The 27,786-nt window shown below is 46.8% G+C and overlaps 1 protein-coding gene across 1 annotated transcript in view; it reads right to left on the minus strand.

Moving 5' to 3' along the window:
- Window positions 1–23,578, minus strand: part of LOC117368581 — a 126,780-nt gene extending 103,202 nt beyond the window's left edge. Inside the window, 7 exon segments of the mRNA XM_033962311.1 lie at window positions 3,707–5,126; window positions 8,472–8,579; window positions 10,885–11,013; window positions 14,372–14,485; window positions 14,580–14,693; window positions 21,617–21,743; window positions 23,365–23,578. Coding sequence (XP_033818202.1) covers window positions 3,707–5,126; window positions 8,472–8,579; window positions 10,885–11,013; window positions 14,372–14,485; window positions 14,580–14,693; window positions 21,617–21,743; window positions 23,365–23,424 — 2,072 coding nt within the window. The 5' untranslated portion in view covers window positions 23,425–23,578.
- Between the last annotated feature and the right edge of the window lie 4,208 nt (window positions 23,579–27,786).

Below are 27,786 nucleotides of genomic sequence, written 5' to 3' on the forward strand. Positions count from 1 at the left end.
GGGAGCTCCTGGGACGGTCAAAGGTGTCTCTAGATTTTTGTAGAAAGTCTCTCGTAGTATATCATGGAGAGGCAATTTTAGAAATTCCCTTGGAGGCTGGTCAAAATCCAGTGCATCGAGAAATGCTTTGGATTTTTTGGATTCAGCCTCCAAGGGAATAGAGAGGGAGTCACACATCTCTTTAAGAAAAGAGGTGAAAGAGGTTGCATCAGGCTTAGATGATGGATCTAATGATGGATCTAAAAGAGAAGGATCCTCGTCCCCCGATGAACACTCACCCTCAGAGAGAAGAGGCTCCTCTGAGTCACCCCACAGATCAGGGTCCCTTACTTGAAAGCTGCGGTCCCGGGACTCCGGTGTGGAGGGTTCTAGGTGTCGAGTTTTGCGAATCGACTTACCAGACCTCTGGGAAACGGTACCGGGAGATGTGATAGGCTGTGTCGGTGCTGAAGTTTGCACAGCCTGGTGTAAGGACCTGGGTTCCGACGCTAAGATCGGCATGGATACTGATGAAGCCGAATGCACTGGTACCGACAGAGTGGATGCCGATAAAAGAGGCTGTTCCACCGCCGGTACCGGTGGCTCAGACCGGACCGGGACTGGAAGACTCGGTTGCAAAAGAGCAGGAAGGAGCTGCTGTAACTGCTCCTTGAGCTGAGCCTGCAGGACGGCGACAATTCGCTCGTCCAGGGAAGGCACCGGTACCGCTTTTTTCTTCTGCGGTACCTTCGGTGCCGCTCTACACTCCGAAGAGGAACCCGAGGTCGAGGGGCTCACCTCAATTGGAGCGGAGCGCTTCCACGGGCGCCTCGAGGTCGGCAGGACTGGGCTCGCTGCTACTGAGACCGGAGGACGCTCCAGCGGGGAAGGCTTCTTAGCCGGCTTACCTGAGGGATGCAACGCCGGCGCGGTGTCGATGAGGTAGGTGCCGACTGGGTCGGTGCCAAAGTTGGAGCCGGTGCCGCCGAATCCGACATATCGGTACCAAATAATAACCGCTGCTGGATCTGTCGGTTTTTTAAGGTTCTCTTTTTGAGAGTGGCATAGCGGGTGCAGGTGGACGCTCGATGGTCAGGACCCAGGCACTGTAAACACCAGTTGTGCGGGTCAGTGAGAGAAATGGGCCTCGCGCACCGCTGGCAGTTCTTAAATCCAGGTTGGGGGGGCATGAACGTAAAGACGGCTTCTGCCAAATCGAAGGCCGAGGCCTCGATGGTGGCAGCAGGCCCTGCCGGGGCGAACCCGAAAAAAGAAGAAAAAAAGAAAATTTTTTTTTTTAAAGAAAATAATAAAAAGAAAAAAAAAGGGGAAATATCAATTTCCAAAACGGTTTACGCGAGCGGGAAGGCGAAAAGAGAAAAAGGTTTCAACAGCCGTTGAAAATGTGTCTTCTTAGCTCCGCGGAAACTAAAACTGGGGACCGCGCGCCTCTGTCGGGCGGGAAGGCACTCGCGCGTGCGCGGTGTGGCCTACTAGAACTTTCCAAGTTCTTAGAGTGCAATCACTCTAAAATTGTCCGTACCGGGGCTCCGTCGGTGCCGTCACCCATCAGTCAAGAATATGCTGCCTGCTTGTCCTGGGATAATGCCGCTTTATAGGGCAATGGTCAGACCACACTTGGAATACAGTGTCCAACACTGGTCTCCCTACCTAAAGAAGGATATAAAACTGCTGGAGAGGGTGCAGAGACGAGCAACAAAACTAGTAAAAGGGATGGAGAACTTGGAATACGAGGAATGACTTATGAGATTGGAATTGTTCTCCCTTGAGAAAAGGAGACTGCGAGGGGATATGATCGAGACCTTCAAAATACTGAAAGGAATCGACAAAATAGAGCAGAAAAAATTATTTACATTTTCCAAGAGGACACGAACTGAAGCTGAGGGGGGACAAGTTCAGGACAAATATCAGGAAGTTCTGCTTCACGCAACGAGTAGTGGACACCTGGAATGCTCTCCCATAGGAGGTTATTGCGGAATCGACCGTCCTAGGTTTCAAAAGCAAACTAGATGCACATCTCCTTACGAGAGGCCTATAAGGATATGGGTGACTAAAATTACGCCAGGTGTACACCTGGCTGGGCCTCCGCGTGTGCGTATCAGCGGACTTGATGGACCGAAGGTCTGATCCGGAGATGGCGCTTCTTATGTTCTTATGTTGTATTAATTATCAAGCTAATAGATATGTTTTTTATGAACCTGATCAATTACAATTCTTCTTGGAAGGCAAAGCTGCTTCCGTAGCCCCACAGATGCCTACTGATATCACCGTCCAGACTGTTTAGTAAGATATACAACTGATTTGCTCTGTAGTTACGAGTATCTTCTTTCTCCTTGAAGTTCAACTACCCTTGATAGTGCTTGATTCTCTCTCCTTAATTGTGGACTATTATCATAGTACAATTTATGTTATTATTATATGTTTGTTTCCTTATTGGATATTTTTATTTATCCTTATCAAAGGTGTTTTCTTTGATGTTAAATAAAAAAATATAAAAAGCCCCAAAAAAACAAATGAGAAATAAGAAAATACCATTTTATTGGACTAATCCATTTTTCAATTAACTTTCAGAGGACCTCTTCCCTCCCCCTCGGCTTGGTATGCCACTGTCTCAGATATTTAGATTGGTGTGCTCATGACTGCTGCGGTGAAAGTGAACACCATGTTGAGATCAAAAGAGCTGTCTGAGGCCTTTAGAAAGAAGATTGTAGCAGCTTATAAGTCTGTAAGGGCTTTAAAAAGATTTTGAAAGAATTTGACATTAGCCATTCCACGGTTCAGAAAATAGTGTGCAAGTGGAGGACTTTCCAAACAACTGCCAACATGCCCAGGTCTGGCCGTCCAAGCAAGTTGACCTCCAGAGCAGACTGCAAGATGCTAAAAGAAATCTCCAAAAACCCTAAAATGTCATCACAGCACCTACAGCAGATTCTTGCTACTGTTGATGTGAAAGTGCATGCCTCTACAATCTGAAAGAGACTGCCAAATTTAACTTGCATGGTAGGTGTGCAAGGAGGAAACCTTCACTCTCTAAGAGAAACATCAAGGTTTGCTAGAGAACGTAGACAAACACCAGGATTTCTGGAAAAGTGTTCTATGGACAAATGAGTCTAAAATTGAATTATTTGGACACCAAAAGACATGTTTGGCATTCACAAAATACAGCATTCCAGGAAAAAAAACTCATACCAACTGTGAAGCATGGAGGTGGAAGTGTTGTAGTTTGAGTCTGACCTCTGTACCAGGAAAGATGCTAGAGGCACTGATAACGGTCTGCCTTGATGGACACGATCTGATGAGGACCAGCCAGCATGGCTTCAGCAAAGGAAGATCTTGCTTGACAAACTTGCTGCACTTCTTCAAGGGAGTTAACAGGCAGATAGACAAGGGTGACTCGGTCTGACCTAGCAGTGGCAATTCTTATGTTCTCAGACCAATGTCAGAGATTGGTAGATGGCTACAAGAAGCGTCTCACAGCAGTTATTTCAGCCAAAGGGGGTGTCTTAATTTATTCCTCAGTTAGAATACACATTTTTGTGGATATATTTTATTTCAGAAGTAAATCAGGGAAAAGATTTGTTATTTACCTGCAATTACATCACTTTATTTTCCAGAGATAAATTAAAAAAAAGAAAATTTGACATCGATATGTGAACATTTCTTAGGAAAGAACTAAATATTTCATGGGATGTCTTAATTTTTTCACATGATTGTATATGATTTTTCTCCAATATGGATTCTTTTATGACTTCTGAGGCTACCTGTATTATTGAAGGATTTTCCACATTCAGGACATTTATATGGTTTTTCTCCCGTGTGGATTCTTTTATGAGTTATGAGGGTACTTGTATTACTGAAGGATTTCCCACATTCAGAACATTTATATGGTCTTTCTCCCGTGTGGATTCTTTTATGAGTTATGAAGCTACCTGTATTATTGAAGGATTTTCCACATTCAGGACATTTATATGGTTTTTCTCCCGTGTGGATTCTTTTATGAGTTATGAGAGTACTTGTATTAGTGAAGGATTTTCCACATTCTGAACATTTATATGGTTTTTCTCCTGTATGGATTCTTTCATGATTTCTGAGATTATTTTTTCGATTGAAACTTTTACCACATTCTGAACATTTATATGGTTTTTCTCCTGTATGGATTCTTCTATGGCTTGTGAGGCTAGCTGTATTTTTGAAGGATTTTCCACATTCAGGACATTTATGTGATTTTTCTCCAATATGGATTCTTTTATGAGTTCTGAGACTGCTTGTATTATTGAAGGATCTTCCACATTCAGAACACTGATATGGTTTTTCCCCTGTGTGGGTTCTTTTATGAGGTCCGAGTTTATATTTAGAATTGAAGCTTTTACCACATTCAGAACATTGATATGGTTTTTCCCCAGAGTGGATTCGTTTATGAGTTATGAAGCTACCTGTATTATTGAAGGATTTTCCACATTCAGAACACTGATATGGTTTTTCTCCTGTGTGGATTCGTTTATGAGTCATGAGGGTACTTGTATTACTGAAGGATTTTCCACATTCTGAACATTGATATGGTTTTTCTCCTGTGTGGCTTCTTTTATGAGTCATGAGGGTACTTGTATTACTGAAGGATTTTCCACATTCTGAACATTTATATGGTTTTTCTCCTGCGTGGATTCTTTTATGAGTTATGAGGCCATTTGTATTTTTAAAGGATTTTCCACATTCAGAACATTTATATGATTTTTCTCCAATATGAATTCTTTTGTGAGTTTTGAGGCTACTTGTTTTAATGAAAGATTTTCCACATTCAGAACACTGATATGGTTTTTCTCCAGAGTGGGTCATTTTATGAGTCATGAGGTTACCTGTATTATTGAAGGATTTTCCACATTCAGAACATTTATATGGTTTTTCTCCTGTGTGGATTCTTGCATGCTCTTTGAGATTATATTTTCGAATGAAACTTTTACCACATTCTGAACATTTATATAGTATTTTACCAGTGTGGATTCTTACACTACTAATACCTCCTACATTATCAGCTGAAGAACCCGGGCTGTCTCTGGAAGGGTCTTTGTGTGTCCATTCCTCCCTCTGCCCATCACATACTCTGATTCTCTTATTCCCAAATCCATCATCTGTCAGATAAAAATGAAAACATATATGTAAATTATACAGCTACCATATTTCCCAGAAAATAAGACAGTGTTATTTTAATTTTGGGTCCAAAAATGGACCAGGGCTTATTTTTGGGGATGTCTTACTTTTCATGTACAATAGTTATCTCTCCCTTCCTCTCCTCCATCCCAATTCTTGTGCCACATTGCAGAGGGTTGTGTACCTTAATAATCTGTCCCCCCCCCTTCCACATTTGATTTGGATGAAGGAAACAAAATCAAACAAAAACAAAAAAGCCAAAACAAAAGCACTTCTGGAGCCTTTGTAAGTGCCCCGTTGCAGTTGGTACCAAAGAATAAGGACAAAGAGGAGAGGTCTACAGGGTAGAAACTCCCTTATCCCCCAGCCCTAATTTACCTTCAACCAACCTTCTACTCAGTCTTCCATCACCCAGTCCCATATATATGCATGATACACCAACTACCGGCCGATCGGTAGCCTCTGCACTCTGCTTGTCTGCCCAACTATTCTGCCTAATAAACTTCCACCCATCCCCCCTCATGCAGAACCCCGTCTCCCACCACGAGACCAATATACTGTACCTCCGCTCCCTTCAGCATCATGCTGCTTTGCGGCCTTCCCCACCGGGGCTTTCCCTCTGCCGCATCACTGATGATGTCTGACCGCCCTAAAGACATTGTTGTTTGTCTGCAAAGCTTCTCCCTCAAGGAGCAATTTTGAGGAAAGCGAGGGAGCGGGGACCGTTGTCCTGGAAAGATTATTCAGTGGACCTATATCAGGATTTGGCTTTGAGCAAGTTACAAAGAAGAAGATCTTTTCGTGAAATGACCTGGGCACTGATGAAAGCCAATATCCAGTATCATTGGGTTATTTCCCTTTGGTTTTCTCATTACTATCAACGGGGTCCACAAAAGGATTGCTACAGTAGGAGAAACCCGTGACCTATTGCAGAAGGAGAGCATCAAGGTTACCAGTGAGGAGGAACACATGGACCGGCCTGCGTCGATCCAGCAGCGCGTGGCAGGGTTCCAGTGGCAAAGCAGGGGAACATCTTCCAGACGAGTGCGGAGACCGGGTGCTTTGTCGTACGTGTCCGGTGGAAAACAGTTTGACTATTTGATTGTTTCCTCTTCATTAGGTACTGCAGGACTGGAGAGCTTCAGCTTTGGGGCCTTCTCATGGACAACTCATTTATAAGCGGACTTTGAAGTGGCTAGGCATGAATGTAGTGGGCGAGGTGGATTGGGTGGTGGGGACTTTGGGATAGTGTGCTTGCTGTCGGTATGTGGGATGACTGTTCGGATCAGGGTTCTGGTGTGAATGAAGGAGTGGATCGTGCTTCTTGGGATGTACTCTTTCTCGATCTGGAGGGGGGGGTCGTTGGGATCCAACTGGGGGGGAGGGGGAGAGGACGGGAGAGTTGGGCTGGGGGGCTAGGGGGTGGATAGGAGAATCAGGGATTAGGGGAGATGGGGTTGGGGAGATGGGAATGCTAGACCAGAGGGTTCTAATGAGTACAGAGGATGGAGGGGATTAAAGTGGTTATCTTATAACATATGGGGGCTTAATTCTCCTCATAAATGAAAGAAACGTTCAAGAAACGTATTTGATACGAAGCCACGAGCGTGATATTAGAGATCCCAGGTTTCCGGTGATAGTATGGGGACTGCTAAAAAGGGAGGAGTGGGTATTCTGTTCAGCAAAGAGTTACGCTGTGAGGTACGGAGGGGGGTACGGGACCCCCAGGAGAGGTATATTATAGCTTTGGTTATGTTGGAGGGTATTTTGTGTTCTTTGGTGAATGTATGTGAAATCCTTTTTTATTAAACAAAGAACACAGCAGTGACTTATCTATATAAAATAATGAGTGGAAAGGGTAGATGTGACTCACTTGTTTACTCTTTCCAAAAATACTAGGAGTAGGAGGACATATGATGAAGCTACTAATTACTAGATTTAAAACAAACCGGTGAAAATATTTCTTCACACAATGTGTAATTAAACTCTGGAATTTCTTGCTGGAGAATGTGGTGAAATCAGTTAGCTTAGCGGGGTTTAAAAAAGGATTGGATTATTTCCTAAAAGAGTAGTCCATAGGCCTTTATTGAGATGACTTGGGGAAATCCACTGCTTATTCGTAGGATAAGCACCATGAAACCTGTTTTACTACTTGGGATTTACCTAGGTACTTGGGACCTGGGTGGGCCACTGTTGGAAACAGGATACTTCCGTCAGTCTGTCCCAGTATGACAATTCTTATGTTCTAAATCACATTGAACTCCTTCTGGGGTATATTAAAGATCAATAATGCAAGCACCAAGAGAGGTCAGAGAAAGTGAGAGGCAGAAGGAGAATTATAAAAACATTCCATGTGCCTAAGGCCCCGCCCATAGAAGGCATCTTGCAGTATTTCTGTTACTGATGGTATTATACACACTGTATATACTCAAAGGAATTATGTGCCAAAAAAAAAGATCAAAATAGTGTACAGAAAAACAATACAACATATTGTGTCTAAGGGCTCCTTTTACTAAGCTGTGTTAGGGTTTTAACGTGTGGAATAGCGCATGGTAAATATAGAAACATAGAATATGACGGCAGAAAAGGGCTGTAGCCCATCAAGTCTGCCCACGCTAATAACACACCCCCAGACTTCACCCGGCTAGAGATCCCACATACATATCCCATTTCTTTTTGAAATCGAACACGCTGCTGGTGTTAATCACCTGCAATGGAAGTTCATTCCAATGATCGACTACCCTTTCGGTGAAGAAATACTTCCTGGTGTCGCCATGAAATTGCCCACCTTTGATTTTCAGCGGATGACCTCTTGTGGTTGAAGGTCCTTTAAGAAAGAAGATATCGTCTTCCACCTCGATGCGGCCCGTGATATATTTAAAAGTCTCAGTCATGTCCCCCCTCTCTCTACGTTCCTCGAGCGAGTATAGCTGCAGTTTATTCAGTCTTTCCTCATATGGGAGGTTCTTGAGTCCCGAGACCATCCTGGTGGTCATTCGCTGAACCGACTCGATTCTCTGCACATCTTTTTGATAACGTGGTCTCCAGAATTGAACACAATATTCAAGATGAGGTCTCACCATGGATCTGTACAGGGGCATTATGACTTCGGGCCTCCGGCTGACGAAACCTCTACGGATGCATCCCACCGCACGAGCTAGACCTTAACGCCAGCATTGAGCTGGCGTTAGTTCTAGCCTTGTAGCACGGGTTTAGCGTGCGCTAAAAACGCTAATGCGGCTTAGTAAAAGGAGCCCTAAGTGAAAATTTAGAAATACTCCACAGCCCCTAGCAAGGATTTGATTATAAAGGAATTCTTGGCTCACTGTTCTTGGTATTGGCTTCCTCCTCTCCTCCCTCCAGCTGGTCAGTGTTGGGATCCTCTTCCATTTTCAGGATCTCTATTGTATTCTCAGCAGTGTAACTTTGGCTGCCTGGAAAAAGAATGGAAAAATAACTTCAGATTTGAAGGAGAGCTCAGAAGCTAAGAAAAGCAATATTTTGCTAATACTGAGATGATGGGAATATTATGAGCTCTGAAAATTCAAGTGTCCTGATGGAAGAAGTTAAGGAATCTCTGTCGCTCTGAAAACAAACAAGATTTTTCAAGTTTTTATTAATATTTGCTGAATCGCTTATTCAATTTACTAAGCGATGTACAATTTCCTAAAAACATCAGTGTGAAAACATACACAATAACATCAAAATGTACAAAATTAAGACAAACATGAGTCGTGGAGGGTAGAGGGGAAAAGTTAAAATTCTTTGCTAGAGAGAATAAACAAAAAGGAAAAAGACAAGAGGGAGGGTAAAAAGTTAAGGACCTAAAGCATATGGTCGGAGGTCTAGAGATCAAATATTAAATGCGTTTTTAAACAGAGTCCTACAATCCTATGGTAATAACAATAATCATTTATTTTCTTGTATACCGCCCCACCAACAGTTAGTTCACAACAGAAAACTGAGACATTTCAGCAGAACGTACAATTTCAAAAATACACTACTACATACAACAGCATTAGTTAAAATACAATTTCAATGCATTGCTATCAGTTCAAGTAAATGTCCCAGTCAATTGTAAAGAAGTCAAAGAAACCCGAAAAAATGGAAGGTAAACCAAACAATACAAAAGCAAAAACCTCCCAAACCCCAAGAATAGTAACTGGACAAGGGAGAGAGACAAGAGCAGGACCAACGAGACTACACACCACAATCTGTGAATAATTTTTAATACACGGGAGAGCCCTCAGTCACACAGCCACCCACTGAAAGACTCAGTGGAACAGGCTGTCACTTGGCTTATACCCAGAAGAGTGTTAACTGTGAAACATCCCCGGGCTCTGCTCCGTGTTTTTTTCAATAAAGTGCACCCAACAGTGCTAAGTGTGAAAAAAGATATAAATAAATTTAAAAAACCACACTTTACCATTAACTACAATTGTCTCTGCCCCTTGTCCAGGGGGCCAAAACGTCCAAGTCCAGCAAAGCAAAAAATACCAACAGGAAGTACTTAGCTTCTCCGTGGAAACAAACAGCCAGCAAAGATATTATTCGTCCAAAGGGACTCCGTTTCGGGGGTGCACACCCCCTTCTTCAGGAACGGCTGGGCTGCGCTGTGACCATCTCAATCATCCGGCACAGCATAGATTGACAAAGCAGGAAATTGTGGTGTGTAGTCTCGTTGGTCCTGCTCTTGTCTCTCTCCCTTGTCCAGTTACTATTCTTGGGATTTGGGAGGCCAGTCAATTGTAACACATTGACCAATACTTATTATACCTTATTTCAAAGGTCAATGCAGCAAACTTTTTATATATATTTTTTTTAGGGCTTCAGACATGCCATTTGGTTTCACCGTTTTTGTTCGGTGGCACAAATATCTTGATGGCTATGGCTTCTTTATTTGTCCCCTCTATGTGTGTTTTTAACGTCTTTGTATTACTTTTCTTATATTATTGCTTATTAGTAAGCTGTTATAAAGTGCTTAGTGCTTTCATAAATACTTTTAACTTAAGAATTATAAACTTATCTTAAAAGCTGTTGCTTCATTCATTTGTCTCAAAGACATTAAAAACATACATAGAGGGGGGGCAAATGAAGAAGCCATAGCCATCGAGATATTTGTGTCACCGAACAAAAACGGGAGACCAAATGGCATGTCTGAAGCCCTAAAAATATATATATATAAAAAGTTTGCTATCAGTTCAAACATAGATTAAAAAATTAAACGATAAAAACACCATCATCTTGGGCAGAATATGCACTTTGATGAGTTGGATAGAGTGGCGATAATGGAGATGTGGTTTACAAAGAACCATGACTGGGATGTGGTAGAAAACAGGAACGCTCTTCCGGAGTCTTTTCAGCAGCCATTTTAGCCACCTTCTATTTAAGCATCGGTAGGCGCTTCAGCCCTGCCTTTTCTGACCATTGGCTGGGGGCCTGACATTTAAATTTAGAGGCTGGTTGTAGAATTTCCCCCTAATTGTCCAAAGATGATGAAAGGAAGAGACAGACAGGAAAGTGCTGGGGGAGAATGAGAAGAAATTAAAGGCAAATACGCAGAATAAAGAAATAAGGGAAATGGAGATACAGCAAACATATCCTCCTCATAATAAAGGTTAGGAGCAGGGGCAGGGATTATAGCACCTCATTCTAACAGTGCCTGGGCCAGAGGAGGCGTCTTTCTTGTAGAAAAGGTTTGCATTACCCTATTTCTTGCTTTAATCTAAGTTACATCACCTGCTTCCTGCAGTTCCTCACATGTGCCTGTGGGGGTCAGATTTCCTCTTTCCTCAGGTTCCTGAGGCTCAGTCTTGAATCTCTCTTGCTCAAATCGGATTAAAATGTCAGGCGTGACATTATGGGAGCCTGTTATATGACAAAGATATTACGTTTATTTATTGGGATTTATTAACCACCCTTATGAAGAGATTCATCCAGCAGATATAATTCAACACAAATTAACAATTTTATTAACAGCATAACAGTAGTAAAAAGAACAAATATAAACATAAACGCAATGAATGAGGTAAAGTCAAAATCAGCAAAATGAAACTTAATAATAGGACTACCATGAAATTTCAAACATATACCGTATTTTCACGCAAATAACACGCACCCGTATAAAACGCGCACACGGATATAGCGCGCAGAAATCACGATGATTTGCACAAAAACTTTGATATACCGCGCTCACGGGTATACCGCGCATGCTGCCCGACGCTCCTTTCGCCCGCCCTGACTTTCCGTGCGCTGTCCCGACTCTCCGTTCCCCCCCCCTGACTTCCGTGCACTGTCCCCCCTTGAAGGGCTGTCCCCATCCTGAAAGCCTGATGCCCCCCCCCCGATGTCCGATACATCCCCCCCCCCCCCCCCCGAAGGACCGCCGACTCACCAACAATATCGGGCCAGGAGGGAGCCCAAATCCTCCTGGCCACGGCGACCCCCTAACCCCACCCCGCACTACATTACGGGCAGGAGGGATCCCAGGCCCTCCTGCCCTCGACGCAAACCCCCCTCCCCCCCAAGAACCTCCGACCGCCCCCCAGCCGACCCGCGATCCCCCTGGCGACCCCCACGACCCCCCCACCCCCCTTCCCCGTACCTTTAGTAGTTGGCCGGACAGACGGGAGCCAAACCCGCCTGTCCGGCAGGCAGCCAACGAAGGAATGAGGCCGGATTGGCCCATCCATCCTAAAGCTCCGCCTACTGGTGGGACCTAAGGCGCGTGGGCCAATCAGAATAGGCCCTGGAGCCTTAGGTCCCACCTGGGGGCGCGGCCTGAGGCACATGGTCGGGTTGGGCCCATGTGCCTCAGGCCGCGCCCCCAGGTGGGACCTAAGGCTCCAGGGCCTATTCTGATTGGCCCACGCGCCTTAGGTCCCACCAGTAGGCGGAGCTTTAGGACGGATGGGCCAATCCGGCCTCATTCCTTCGTTGGCTGCCTGCCGGACAGGCGGGTTTGGCTCCCGTCTGTCCGGCCAACTACTAAAGGTACGGGGAAGGGGGGTGGGGGGGTCGTGGGGGTCGCCAGGGGGATCGCGGGTCGGCTGGGGGGCGGTCGGAGGTTCTTGGGGGGGAGGGGGGTTTGCGTCGAGGGCAGGAGGGCCTGGGATCCCTCCTGCCCGTAATGTAGTGCGGGGTGGGGTTAGGGGGTCGCCGTGGCCAGGAGGGTTTGGGCTCCCTTCTGGCCCAACTACCAAAGGTACGGGGAAGGGGGGTGGGGGGGTCGTGGGGGTCGCCAGGGGGATCGCGGGTCGGCTGGGAGGCGGTCGGAGGTTCTTGGGGGGGAGGGGGGGTTTGCGTCGAGGGCAGGAGGGCCTGGGATCCCTCCTGCCCGTAATGTAGTGCGGGGTGGGGTTAGGGGGTCGCCGTGGCCAGGAGGGTTTGGGCTCCCTTCTGGCCCGATATTGTCGTGAAGTCGGCGGTCGTTCGGGGTGGGGGTGCGAGTGGTCCTGCCGGGGGGGGGGATGTATCGGACGTCGGGGAGTCGGCCGGGCAAGAGGGCTTGGGCTCCCTCTTGCTCCGATCGTGGATGCGGGTGTGGGTGGGAGCGCGTGCGAGTGGTCGTTCGGGGTGGGGGTGCGAGTGGTCCTGCCGGGGGGGGGATGTATCGGACGTCGGGGAGTCGGCCGGGCAAGAGGGCTTGGGCTCCCTCTTGCTCCGATCGTGGATGCGGGTGCGGATGGGAGCGCGTGCGAGCGGTCGTTCGGGGTGGGGGTGCGAGCGGTCCTGCTGGGGGGGTGAATCGGGCGTCGGGCGGGGTGGGAACTATGTTTTAAAACTTTGGTATACCGCGCTCACGCATATAACGCGCGAGGGGTATGCGCGGTAGGTAAAAACGCGTATAACGCGCGCGTTATATGCGTGAAAATACGGTACTTATTGACAGCATTGAAATTCAAATGAGATATAATTTTAGCGTAACATTTATGAAACACCTAATAAGCACACATCACAACATTCAAATAACAGAGATATGATGTTAAATGCTGTTCTATAATACAGCTTATCATAGCTGAGGGTCAAGTGCAGGTATTTGATGGGGACAAGATACGGAGTCCACTGGGATAAACAGATGGGTGGCTAAACTCAAGGCAAGTTGTTTATACAGTTAAATATGATTTAAGGAACTGATCCAAGGGCTCCTTTTACAAAGCCGCGCTAGCGGGCAAGCTAGTCCAGGTGTCTAGTCAGTCACCCCCAGCCTACATTGTAAGTGTTTTCCTTGGCTCCGAGGACTTTCTTAAGAGATCCGACTCCACAGGTGACCCTGGAGGGGAAGGATGCTGGCCTAGTGCCTAACCCCCAGTAAGCCTGGTTCTAAGAGAGAGGTGAACTACTCTCTGCCTCTGTAGGTTACATTTTTGCAGTTCTCTTCTCTTTTATGCTGCAGTTCCAAAGAAAGGAGGTGTTCTCGTAAACATAATTGAGCTCGAGCTCGCCGATGTTTAAATCGAGCTCCATTCCATCAGACACCTCATAAAACTCCAAGTAAGTAGCTATACTTTGAAGGATCTCCGCTTCTACCTCAGGTGCATTAAGCAATGAATCATTCAGTCGCCAATATCGGGTACCACCCCCTGGCACCACCCTAGTACACTCCACTGACACCGGGGCATGATCCGACACCTGAATGCTCCCAATCTCAGCCCCCTTGACCTTTCCCCATTGATCCCTATGAACCGAAATTCCATCAATCCTAGTGTATGTTTGTTGAGCATAAGAGTAATGAGTATAATTACGTTGCATCCCATGCAGAATTTATAATCTTCCTTAACTGGTATTTTGATCTTTTCATACTCTTTGGTTCATATTAAAAAGTCTGTGTCAGTTCTCATTAACTTTAATGCAGACTTACAGTAAATTAACCAAAAAAAGTGAATGAACTGTGTTGCATGCAAACTCGTACAAATCAATCCATTAATATTAAAATGCATTAGTGTACACTGAATTATGTACAGTGATTTATACTAATCCACCGTCAATACAAAAACTCCATTCAAACTGCATCCTGTTCCCTCGATAACAGAAAAGGCTCTTCATCACCACCATTTCTTTTAACAATACATATTTCTCAGCCCTATAACATTAGGATGAAGGGTTTTGCAGGTCTGAACTATCTCCAAAGTAGGAAAAAACAATGGGAAGAAGAGAGGATGATGACCTTTTATCTCTCCAGCATTAAATTACTGAATGGTCCAGGCTGGAGGAATTTTACACTTACTTGTTACAGGAGGGTGAACCTGTTCAGATGTCTTCGATTCTGGAGGATCCATGAAGAGGAGATCTTCCTCTTGCTTAACACGCAGTGAGAACACAGACGTTACAACAGGAAGGCCTGTGATGAGGAAACACATTTACAAGGATTCACCAAGGATATACATTTAAGTCTCCAAATGATATGAAAATACAGAGCCTAAACATTTACTTACTCTTCAAGGGGTCATGTGGGTTTTCTTTTCCTTCCCACTCAAAGTGTTGAGTGAAATGTTTCTCATCTTCCTTTTTAATCTTAAATATAACATCAGGATTAACAATTGAGTAACCTGTTAATAAGGAGGAGGAAAATGACATTTAATTGTATATAGAAATCCTATGGAAGTATCATCTGTTTCCTGTTCTGAAGAAGCAGTGCATGAAAGTGTGCACGGAGGAGTGTGTGGGTGGAGGAAGATCCGAGTATTTGTCTGATAAAACTTCGAGAAAAGAGGCAGCTACAACCCGCCACTTGATTATGCATAAACCTTGGAGATGTGATGCAGACATTTCTCTTCATAGTCCTCCTAAATGGAGGCATTGCAGAGGTCAGTCTTCTCATTGATATCTGCAACCATTCAAAAAGGGTTACACATTGGACAGTACGGTTGACTAGAGTGCAGTTGACATGTGTTGTCCTCACACAGAATTTGAGCTCCCAGGAAGAAATCTGAATGGTAAATCCTCCTCCTGGTCTTCCGTACCAAACTTTTGTTCTATAGCATGGGTTCTCAGTCCAGTCCTCGGGACACAACGAGATTATGTACTTACCCTGGCAAGCTCTTTGCCAGTAGGTAGGTGAGACATTCTAGACTATAGGGTTATTTCCCTTTACTCGCATGGCTTGCAGAAGAGAATTGTAAGTTTTTCATCATAGGCTAGCTTAGCTCCTCCCATCAGTCCTTACCCAAGCATAGAGAGGCAGTATCATCTGTGAAGTAGAGGCACCTGCAACGACAGGCTAAACAAATGTTCTGCTCAAAACAAATAGCACTATTAACCATCAACACAGGCTTCAAAGAAGCTCAGGAAGTATTCCCATAACATGAAGAACATATTCATAAAACTCTCCCTAGCCCCAAAGGGCTACAAAACCGATAGGAGAAGCATAGGGAGACAAGACATCTGACCTGAACTATGAAATCTGCAAGCAGGCACAGCAAGGGCAGGGCAGGTGTCTAGAATGTCTCACCTATCTACTGGAAAAGAGCTTACCAGGGTAAGTACATAATCTCCTTTTCCAGTGCAATAGGTAAGACAATCTAGACCACATGTGTTAAACACAAGGCCCGCGAGCTGAATCCGGCCCTTCTGGCCTTTTTATGTGGCCCGCGGCAATGCTCCCAAACTGCCCCTTTTCACAGCCCAGCATGGCCTTAACAATGACCTGTACAGGGGCATCAACACCTTCTTTCTTCTACTGGCTAAGCCTCTCTTTATACAGCCCAGCATCCTTCTGGCAGCAGCCACTGCCTTGTCATACTGTTTTTTCGCCTTTAGATCTTCGGACACTATCACCCCAGAGACAACCACGTTGCCGCCCTGCAAAACTCCTCAGGAGGAAAAGATCTAGCTTCAGACCACAAAGAAGCCACACTCCTGGCAAAATGCAGCCGAACAGAAACAGGGGACTCTCTCCCTGCAAGAATGTAGGTGTATGAAATGGCTCTATGGATCCACCTGGAGATCGTGGCCTTAGATGCGGGAACACCACTCTTCAACAAACGAGTCAGAACAAATAGAGGGCCTGAAAGACGAAACTCGTTCGTGCCCTCCAGAGAACACAGAAGCATCCTGTGCATGCCTAGTATCCCCATAAGCCAATTCTGATGTCTGGAACTCATTGGCTGAAAACCAGGCAAACACACTTTCTGAATGACAGGGAAAGCTGAAACCACCGTCTGCAAAAAGGAAGGAACTGTCTGTAGAGAAAGTCGTATCTCCAAAATGCGGAGAAAGGGATCCTGACAAGTCAACGCCCACAGATTGGAAACCCTACGGGCATAAGTGAAGGCGATCAGAAAACAGTCATGAGAGCTAAGTTCTGGAGAAACGCATCCAGAAGAGGCTCAAAAGGAGCTCTGGCAAGGCCCAACAGCACCATGTCAGGGTCCCAGATTGGGAACAGATGCTTAACGGGCGGCCGGATCAAAGAGCCCCTTTCAGAAAACAAGCAATAACCGGATTCGACATTAACTAGAACCGACTATCCCGAGATGGAAAACAGGGCAGACTATCGCCGGGGAACACATAGACACCACTGTGAGGATTTTATCCAGACCAACTTGGAGAAAGGGAAGAATCCATGACCCTGGAGCCGAACAAAGGCCCCCTAGTCACCTCAAAGGAGAAAAGGTTCCCACGTCTTAACGTAAGCAGATATCTTGGACGACTTCTTAGATTTGTAGATCAAACACAAGCTCCAAATAGCCCGTAGGATCTAAGGCCGCGTGCTTAAGAATCAAGCCGGAAGAGCAAAGAGACCCAGAACTTCCATAGAAACGGGCCCAAGCATGAAGGACCGGGTACATGCTCAGGTGTCAACCGCGCCAAACCCACAAACGCATCAGAGCCGCACACCACAGTCTTTGAGGCCAGTCTGGAGTCACTAGAAGGACGCGGGCTGGATGATTCTCAAGCCACCGAAGGACCTCGGCCCAGGTGGAAAGATGTAACAAACAACATCTGGAGGCCATAGCTCTACTCAAGCCTCGAACCCCTCGCTTCTGGACTCGAATCTGCGGCTGAAGAAGTGTGGCACACTTTCCCCCCACCCCCTGCTGAGGTCATGAAGTCAATGCAGGGCTGACCTCAGCGCCTGAGGCAACAGGGTCTACTCTCCGGTGTCTAGAGTCTGACGGCTGATGAAGTCTGCTTGAACATAGTCCACTCCGGCCACATGCGCTGCTGTCAGCGTTGGGAGATAACGTTCCTTCAAAGGAAAAGAAGGTAAGACTCCGCCAGACCCTCCAGAGATCTCAGGAAGTCTTTTAGGGCTAGAGAAATGATGGCCCACTTCCTCTGTAACATAATCCAGTTGTCCTGAAGGTGACAGAGGCAGTGAGCCCCACCAGCCCCGAAGGCTGGCATCCGTGGTTACCACCATCCAGGAGACAATGTACAACAGAACGCCCTAGCAGAGCGACTGAGGTGAAGCCTCCAAAGTCCATGGCAGCTTCATGGCTAAGACATCTTGGTGGGGCATCCAGCGAGAGAGCCAGGCCTACTGAAGAGGACGCAAGTAAGCCCTCGCCCAAGGAACCACCTCCAGCGGGCCACCATGAGCCTAGAACTTGTAGGTAGTCATGAGCCGTAGGTGCCGACTTGTGAGTTTTGTTTTGTTTTTTTAAGAACTATGAAATCTGCAAACACAGCTTCTGTCTCCGAGCCTCGGCAGGTATACAAGGTCCGCCACCGTATCGAACAGCATCCCCCGGAAATCCAGCGACTGTGTGGGCGACAGATGGCTTTTTCTGAAGATGAAGTTGACAAACCAGCTCAGGTCCTCCAGAACCCGGAAAACTTGTTCCACTATGGCGCTCCCCACTTCCAATGAGGACGCTCTGAGCAACCCGTCATCCAGATATGGGTGAACTTGCAACCTCCTCCTCCTCCAATGAGCCGACCCAACCACCAGCACAGTGGGGAAGTCTGGGGCACTGTTGTCAGACCACAAGGCAGAGCCAAAAACTGATAATACTGATCCCGCACATGAAAACCTCAGAAAGTAGGGTGTCAGGTCAAAAGCGCGCAGGGACAAAGGCGCGCACAGACAATTGAGCGCAGCGCGGAAGCCGCAGAAAATTACTGTTTTTAGGGCTCCGACGGGGGGGCGTTGGGGGGGGAACCCCCCCAATTTACTTAATAGAGATCGCGCCGCGTTGTGGGGGGTTGTAACCCCCCACATTTTACTGAAAACTTCACTTTTTCCATGTTTTTAGGGAAAAAGTTAAGTTTACAGTAAAATGTGGAGGGTTACAACCCCCCAAACCCCCCATAACGCCGCCGCGATCTCTATTAAGTAAACTGGGGGGGCTCCCCAACAAAAACCCCCGTCGGAGCCCCTTAAAACTGTAATTTTCTTCGGCGCGCGCCTCCGTCTTGCGCTCAGTTGTCGGCACGCGCCTTTGTCTTTCGCGGGGTTGTCTCTGAACCGAAAGTAGTGGTGAAAAATGGGAATCTGTTAATCCGCCTCCGTGAAATCCAGGGAGGCCCAAAACTCCCCCGGAGCCACTGCTGTAAAGACCGATTTCACAGACTCCATCTGCAACTGAGTCCGCTTGAGAGCCACTTGCAGGTATTTTAGATCCAGAAGAGGTCGCCAATCTACTGAGGCATTCTTTAGTACAATCAAGTACACAGAGTATCTGCCTGAGCCAGGCCCAAACCAATTTATCAGGGGTTGGGCAAATGCCAGCTTGTAGCCTGACTGAAGAAATTCTGCTGTAATGTGCAGCCAGGCCTGCAGACGCTCCAGGATCCGACGACCTCCCTATCCGCAGAGGGGTCCTCGGTTCCTTGGCATTGTTTTTTTTTTTTTTCTTCTTTCGAGCAGGTCAGGCAGAGAGCGCCTGTAGCTCACAAACCGGCCCCTGGAACCCTGAAAGGATCTCCACGAGAAAGGATAATGTGGACTTGTAGGCACAAAAAAAATCCTTTGGGAACCCCAAAAAGGGGGGCACCATACCATTCGGCAGCTCCTGCGGACGACGATCCTTCACCGAAGTCGTGAGGGCATCCAGTCAATTGCCCAACAGCAACTTCCCGTGAAAGGCAGCCAGGCTAGAGTTGCCATGGCGGACATATCAGCAGCCTAATAATAATAATAACTTTATTTTTGTATACCGTAATACCACAAACAGTTCAGAGCGGTTCACAATGCAAGAGACTGTACATATACAGCGAAGACACAGAGAATTAATTGTCAAGTATAATGGTAATCAGTTTCAATTATAGGAGAGTACCGAGAGGGGAAGGAGAAGCCAGAGGAAAGGAAGTACATTGGATTGAGGGGGGAGGAAAGGGAAGGAAGAGAGGTGGTTAAAGGGAGGAAGAGAGGTGGTTAAAGTTTGGTCCGTTTGGCCGGGAGGGAAGGGGTTAGAGAAATTTATCAAAGAGGTAAGATTTGAGAGATTCCCTGAAGGATTGGTAGGATGGAGCAGATGAGATGAGGGAGGTAAGCCTACTGTCGAACCCAAAGCATTGGGCAGGCTGACATAGAATACGCCGACTCTGAAGCCAGCCCTCTCAAAAGGTCAAAGAACCATCCATCATGAAGTCCATCCCAGCCATCAGAAGCTGAGGAGGAGGCTGTACCTCCTCAGTCTCTAACATATGTAGCAAGCTAGGCAGGCACGGCACAAAGGACATCGCCACAGCAACTTTAACTCCTAAATTAGCAGTCAAAAACTGGCACTAGGCCGTGACATGCATCGGGACACCCGAGTACCCCGGGAATCACCTAGGGCCACTGCAACAGCTGCTGTCACTCCTGCACCAGAGGATACCGGCAGGAGATAGAGCTAGCTTTCCGGAAAAGCCCATCTGGAGAGTCAAACTGTTATCCAGATGCCACGGAAAGGACTCAGACTGCGAGCGCATGCTGCAAAGCCAGGAAGAAGAAGTAAGAGAAATAGAAGGAGGAGGCTTGGCATCCAAGCTCAAGCCCTGCAACGACTGAGCAATCAGAGGAAGCAGCGCCGCAAAGTTAAACAAGAGTACCACAGTCTGATCAGCACCAGAATCCGGAGCTCCTACGGGATCCGCAGATCCAGCATGCAAATCTGGATCCTCCAATCCAAGCATTGCAGCCTTGCAATCAAATGCTCATTGAGGACCGTATTCGCCGCTGGTGCACCCTGAACTGGCTGCAAAGAAGGAACAGACGGAGCTGGCGCAGATGCTGAACTCCCTGAGGATGAAATGTTGGGCACAGACTGTGCAGGGGTGGGGGGGGGCAGAACAGCCAGCAGTCGGATCCTCGGCTGGAAACTCGGAGCACAAAAAATCTCACGCACCCTGAGAAGGTATCTGGACCCTGGGGCATAGAATCACCCTTAGATGACTGAAACTTGTGCAATTAAGGTTGTGGAGGGTCCGTTTCGCAGCTGCCCACCACCGCCGCAGAATCAAGCACCAAATTCAAAAACGGCCGCCCCAATGGGCTAGCTAAGTGTGTAATCACCTGCTTCTGTGAAGGGAAGGCTGAACCAGTAGTTACCGGCCTTCCTGACCGCTCAAAAAGCAACTAATTTGCCATGAATTCAAACTAGAAGACCCTCAGGACCCCATTCCATCAGTTTTCCTGGCTAAAATCTGAATTTTAAAGAAGCAGAGAGAAGTTTAAAAAATAAAACCCCTTGAAATTAAGTTTTAGAAATCATTGTTGGAGCCTTTCAGCTCCTCTTACTCACAAAAGCTGGTCACAGAAACTGCAGCTGCTCTCTAGCCCTGATTAAGAGCCAGAGTGAGAATTCACTGCCACACTGCTGGAAAAGCTGACCTCAAGCTGATCTTTGAGCTGCCGGTCAGTGTCCACTGTCTGACTGTGCCTCTACCCCTGCAGACCACCGACTGCGCATGGAGACAGGCAAAGACGCAAAAACGCAGCCTGCATGCTGCAGAACACTGCTGAGTCCCCTAAGCGTGCTGAACTGCGCTCGACCCCCCTCCCCCCCCGGCTTAACAGGGAGTGAGAAAAGGTCAGGGACGGCCCTGACATCCAAGGAAGACTAGCAGACTGGCTAACAAGTATCCCAAAGGGATCAGGGATCGGCCTGTCAGCTACAGAACGAAGTCTGGGAATTCTCAAGCAGGCAGCACTTCAAATGTCCGTAGAATACGAAAGAACGGCGAAAGACAACAAAACTACATCGAATTAAAAATAATAAATTGGAGAAAGCAGAACTAACACACTGCAACCACATGCAGAAGAGAAAGACTGATGGGAGGAGCTAAGCTAGCCTGTGGTGTACCCTATGGTCTAGAATGTCTCACCTATTGCACTGGAACCACCACTCTGGGATTCAAGGTATCCACAATGGATATGCATAATACAGATGTAGGCAGAGCATGCAAATTTATCTCATGCATATTCACTGTGGGTATCCTGAAAACCTGACTGGCTTGGGGTCTCCCTAGCTGGTCATATATGAAGCCTCTATTTTAAGGTCTAATGAGCCTGTGTGGTAGATGATAGAGAAGAGATATTTACCTCGTGACAAGAGGATCCCATGAACCTCCTTGATGACTTTCTTGTAAAGCTCCTTCTGCCATTCTCCCAGAATGTTCCACTCCACTTCCCAGAAATAAGCAGCGACATCCTTGAATGTGACCGATTTCTAGAAAAGGAAATAGGACACCCTCAGCCACAGTTTCACTGGGTTTATTAGACTGTTATATGAGCTCTGTCAGTGAAGTCAGATCGCACTGGACAGCGGGGTTCATGGGTAAACACTGCCTTTTGTAATTTATACCCAAATGTGTGAAATTCTTCTCTTTTGCTCCGCTTTCACCCAGAGGTCTGTGTTCATATAAAACTATTGTCAGGGAAACTAGTCCCAATACCCAAGAAATTTCCCTTATCAAGCAAAATGTTCCCAAAATAACAACAGAAACCAGAAAGATCATAGAAACATATATAAATATATATCCCCAAAGCGATTCTTTCTGTGGAAAAGCACACGTACCCAGTAGGGAAGGGGATCAAAACAGGAAAACCCCAGTCCCTCTCAGAATAGACTTTTATCCATAAAGTTTACACCATGTGACCATATGGAAAGTCCCAAAACTTCACACATATGTGGCTTAGGGTACTTGTCTTCTTTGCACAACTTCTCTAAGGAGGGGGCAGGATATACAATACCAGCCAATCTTCATCAGCTAGAAAGATTAAGGCTGATCAGAAAACAGAGATCCAGCTTACCTGTACTTAGAAAGGCAGACAATTGGCACAGAGCAGGTTCCCGGAATCAAGTGTGGATTTACAAAAAAGAAGATTAGCAGAGGTAAAAATCTTGTATAATCCCACTTTATTCCGGGGATGGGACTGGGATGTAACAGAGTAGTCCCGGAGAATCAAGATGGGACTGATGAGCCTGCTGCCAAAACAGAGGCACCAAAAGCAGCATCCTGCTTGGCCGCCACATCGATCCTGTGAAACTTGGTGAACGTATGCAAAGAGGACCAGGGAGCAGCCCTGCAAATCTCGTCCAAAGAGATAGCCAACAACTCTGCCCAAGAGGACGAGACACCTCTGGTAAAAAGAGCCCTCACCGCAAAGGGGGGGGGGGGTGGACTTCTTTCCAGCCGCAATGTAAGCCACGGAAATTTGCATCCCATGTACTGACAAAATATATCTTTACTGTAACCCACTTGTATCCCATGTACTGTCAAATGTATCTTTATTGTAAACCACTTCGAACTTCACGGTATAGCGGTATATAAGAAATAAATTATTATTATTGTTATTATTATACGGATTCATCTAGAAATGGTGGCTTCGGAAGCTGACCTGCCCTTGCGGACAGGACCAGCCAGAACAAAAAGATGGTCAGACAGGCAAAACTTGTTCATAACCTCCAGATACCTCAACAATAGCGTGCACACGTCCAAGGACCCCTCAACACCCGGTGCTGCTCCCTCGAGCCGGAGGAAGGAAAAGGGGGACGCCAGACTTCCCGATTCACATGGGAAGTGGAAACCACTTTTGGAAGAAAAGACAAGCTCCTACAGCCTGGCTTGTAGGAAGGAAAAGTGATTCAGGAGGGGCCAGGGCTAAGGTGAGAGGGAGAGGGGTGCAGCTCAAGTCTCTGACATATGAAGTCCTGGAGGGGAGATGGAATTAACCCAATCGTCCCCAAATAAAGTGGGATTGCACAAGAAGGACAGAATCCTGCTATTAAAGCCTAATTCCAATAACCAAAAGGAAAGGCTGGAAGAGGAGAAACAAACCTTTCTTACCTGATCAGCCACCAGGGCAGACATTTCCTCTGAATTTTGCAGCTGCTGGGATGGATTCATTTCCCTGTTCCTGGAATGATGAGGGAAACAGGAAGAGGCGGAGCCAATTCCTGAATCTCAGGTATAATCTCTCCCAGGGATTCCCAGTTGCAGGACACAAAGTTCTCTGCTTTGTCTTCGGAATCTTTTCTCTTCTTTGCAGCCCTGCAGACACTAGAGGAAGAGGCAGCCACAGAGCATGTGCAGAACTCTTCACTCCGCCCCTCTGGCTGATGTCATCCGGGAATAGCCCGCCTCCTTAAGGTGGATCTTTAGTGACAGTGCAGCAGGTCCCACAGAAGAAGGATCTGCTACAGCTGCATCTTAAGGAGGTGGGATATTACAGGATGACCTGTGCAAGGGCCCAGGGGGTAGTTGAAGAGCTTTGAGCATGCTCAGTTCCTTTCTTTGTCTTAGGTTTAACTTTGTTCATGTTTAGCACTTTTGTTTTTTTCTTCATAATTGTTGTGATAAGAAAACTTGTTATATCAATTTTGATGTTTATATGGTTTTTGTAAAAAAAAAAAAAATCTTATTTTCTCAATAAAAATACAAAGACTTAAAAAAGAAAAGAAACTTTCTGTGTCCTGCAACTGAAAATCCCTGGAAGACCCAGAGGAAATGTCTGACCTGGGTTCTGAAAAGCAACAAGCAAAAAACAAAAGGAATTGACCCCAAAATATCCACAAAGAAGAACATCCAGAGAAAACCAAAAAAACTCTGTGGAGTGACGATGCTCCCAAATGGACTTTATTTGAAAGTATCAGAGTTCCAAAGGTACACTAAAATCATCCACATAAAATAATTCCATCCACATAAAAGTAAATCATCCACATAAGAGCCCACGTACTCACCTTTATAGGACCCCCAGGGAAGACTTTTTGTCGAAACGCGGACCATGTTGGGTCCTGTATCCCTAGCGGACTAGGTCCTTTAAGGCTCTTATGTGGATGATTTACTTTTATGTGGATGATTTTAGTGTACCTTTGGAACTTTGATACTTTCAAATAAAGTCCATTTGGGAACATCGTCACTCCACAGAGTTTTTTTGGTTTTTTCTTTTGACCTGGGTTCTGATCACCTAATAATTATTGTAAAAAAAAGTATTTAGTCTAATCAAAAGGTGTTTTATTTTCTTTGTTTTGATTTCTCTCTCTTTTTTGCCTTGTATCAGAGAAGACATTCTTCTGTCTACTCTGGTAAAGGGAAAACCTTTCCCTGTGCATCTCTTCCAGCCTTCCCTTCTCTTTTCTTGTTCATCTGGTTTGGAGGGAAGAGTAACCTGTTGGATGTAGATTTCAGTACTCTGTATACAAATATTGGGATCCAGCCCTAGGGGGTTTTGAGATAGGAAAAGGGAAGGCGAGCTGCCTCTATTTTACCCATGCATGGTCTCTTTAATAGATGGCAGGCTCAGGACTGGGGTAGAGAGTTGCGCGGGGACAGAAATCCCACCCGTCCCCACCCGTCCCCGCCAAAATCCCACCCATCCCCACCCGTCCCCGTGAGGAATCCCTCCATCCCCACCCGTCCCCGTGAGGAATCCCTCCGTCCCCACCCGTCCCCGCGAGGAATCCCCTCCGTCCCCACCCGTCCCCGCGAGGAATCCCCTCCGTCCCCACCCGTCCCCGCGAGGAATCCCCTCCGTCACCATCCTTCCCTATAAACTTAAGAAATAGTTATTTTATTTAATTATGCTACTGAATTAAAGGCTCTGGTAGAGACCCATTTACAAATAAGCAAAGAGACTATTAATTTGGAAATATTAATTGGGAAGAATACATACTTTGTAAATGGGTTTCTACCAGAACCTCTAATGTAAATATAAAATATAAATACTCAGCTGATGAGAACCCACAAACTGTCAGCTGAGGACTTCCTTTGCAGTTGGCCTGGGGTCCCTTTTGCCAAGCTTGGCAGGCAGCAGTAGCGTCCCTGAGTCACAGATGCTGGCACCTCAGTGGCTCATGGATGCTGCCAGCGACTGCTGCGCTTGGTGGAGGGGAGTTCTGACCATCTCTAGAGGAGGTCCTCTGCTGGCGGTGCTTGGGGATCCCCACCAGTCACAGCAAGGGCCAACAAGTACTTCAACACTGTAGAAATAAAACCAGAAATGCATTTCCTTTTCTTTTGAACACAAAATAAAGATATCTGCCATATACATTTCCCAAGGCAGATGACTCTATGCAATGTCACCTCGGTAACAAAATACAAAAATAGACAAATACACCCCCTCCCTTTTTACTAAACCACAATAGTAGGTTTTAGCACAGGGAGTTACGCTGAATGCCTCGCGCTGCTCTCAATGCTCATAGGCTCCCTGCGCTAAAAAACAATATTGCGGTTTAGTAAAAGGGAGCCATAGTGCAAAATATAGACAGCAGATATAAATTCTCAAAACAGACACATTTTGATCACTAAATTGAAAATAAAATCATTTTTCCTACCTTTGCTGTTTGGTGATTTCATGAGTCTCTGGTTGCACTTTCTTCTTCTGACTGTGCATCCAATCTTTCTTCCTTTCTTTCAGCCTCCTGTATGTTTCCTCTCCTCCAGACCTCATTCTCTCCCCCAACTTTTTCTTTCTGTCTCCCTGTTCCCCCTTCTTTCTGTCTCTCTGTCTGCCCCCTTTCTTTCTTTCTCCGTGCCCTCCCCCAAGCCACTCGGTTTGCTGCCACAGCCATCGGAGAATAGCCCCTAAGCCACCGCCGTCCCAAGCTTTCCCTGCAGAAGCGTCGCGCTGACCAGCATTCCGCTCCCTGACGTCAATTCTGACGTAGGAGAGGAAGTTCCGGGCCAACAAGGCATTTCTCCTCATTCCATCCAGCCTGAGCCCCATCTCTCCTTGATCCAGCATTTCCCTTCTGTGTCTGTCAGAATTACCATTCCACCTATTTTCCAGCATCACCCTTCTTTGTGTCCATCTCACCTATATCCGTATCTCACCACTTTTTCAGAATCTTCATTTGTCTCTGTCCTTGTCTTTACCCCATATTCACCATTTGCCCTTTCAATGTCTTTATCTCCCCCCCCCCCCACACACACTTTTTCAGCATTACTTCTATGTCTCTATTTCACCTCCTCTTCATGTCCCCTCTGTATCTCTATCCTTATTCAGAAGGTCCTGCTTACCCTTTCTCTTCTTTGTGTCACTATCTCCATTTTCAGCTTTCCCCCCTTTTCCTTTGTTAATGCACCCTGTAGCCAGAATCTTTCCACCCTCTCTCCACTCCGGCCCAGCCCAGTATGAAATATTTCCTTTTGTTTCTCTCCCCTCTCTCTTCTCCTCCCTCACCCACGAGTCCTGCATCTGGCCCTCTCCCTTCTACCTGCACCTGGCAACACCCCCCTGCTCCGCGGCTCTCTTCAGCAACTCGTCAGCAGCGGTGATCAAGACAAGCTGCCGACATCGAGGCCTTCCCTCTACGAGTCCCACCTTTGTGGAAAAAGGAAGTTGAAACAAGCGGGACTCGCAGAGGGTAGGCCCCGACGTCAGAAGCTGCTGCTGAGTTGCCGAAGAGAGCCGCAGGTAGAAGGGAGAGGGAGATAGGAAGGCTGTAGAAGCTCCGGAGCATGACACCGAACCCGGCCAGGATGATTTCTTTTTCAGGCTGCTGCTGCCGCTGCCATCCCCCACCCGAAATGACAAAAAACAGCCTAATGCCCGCGTCGGGAAATAGCCATGCTGAGCAGTGAGCTCAGCACGTACACAGATGAAAGCCTTGCTTGCTGATTGGTCCGGCGGCACGGTGGGGCGGGGCCACCGGACCAATCAGCAAGCAAGGCTTTCATCTGTGTACGTGCTGAGCTCACTGCTCAACATGGCTATTTCCCGACGCGACGCCGGCCAGACTTGTAAGCTGCATGCTTGCATCGCCAGAATTTAGGTAGGTTGTTTTCATCCCCGTGGGAGTCCCGTGGGCAAGGGGGCGTCCCCGTGGGAGTCCCGTGGGTCAGGGGGGCATCCCCGTGGGAGTCCCGTGGGCCAGGGGGCGTCCCCGTGGGAGTCCCGTGGGCCAGGGGGGGAACCCGCGGGATCCCCGCGGGACCCGCGGGATCCCCGCGATCCCCGTTCCCGTGCAGACTTCTAGACTGGGGTCCACTGGAGTGCATTTCTTTAGCTGAGGATGGGCGATTTCCCTGCTGCATTAATGCATGTAAAAGTACTATGAGTTATTGATCCCTTATAAGGCGTTAAAGAGATAGAAATCAAAGAAAAGAAAGACACCTTTATATTAGGACTAAATACATTTTTTTTAATTATCTGATCAGAACCCAGGGCATACATTTCCTCTGAATTCTGCAGGGAGGGATTCAGGCTGGAGATTTCCCTCCCCCTCCCTCTGCAGGAAGGGAACTGGGATTCCCAGTTGCAAGACACCG

This window comes from Geotrypetes seraphini, chromosome 10, assembly GCF_902459505.1.
Source record: "Geotrypetes seraphini chromosome 10, aGeoSer1.1, whole genome shotgun sequence".
NCBI lineage: Eukaryota > Metazoa > Chordata > Amphibia > Gymnophiona > Dermophiidae > Geotrypetes > Geotrypetes seraphini.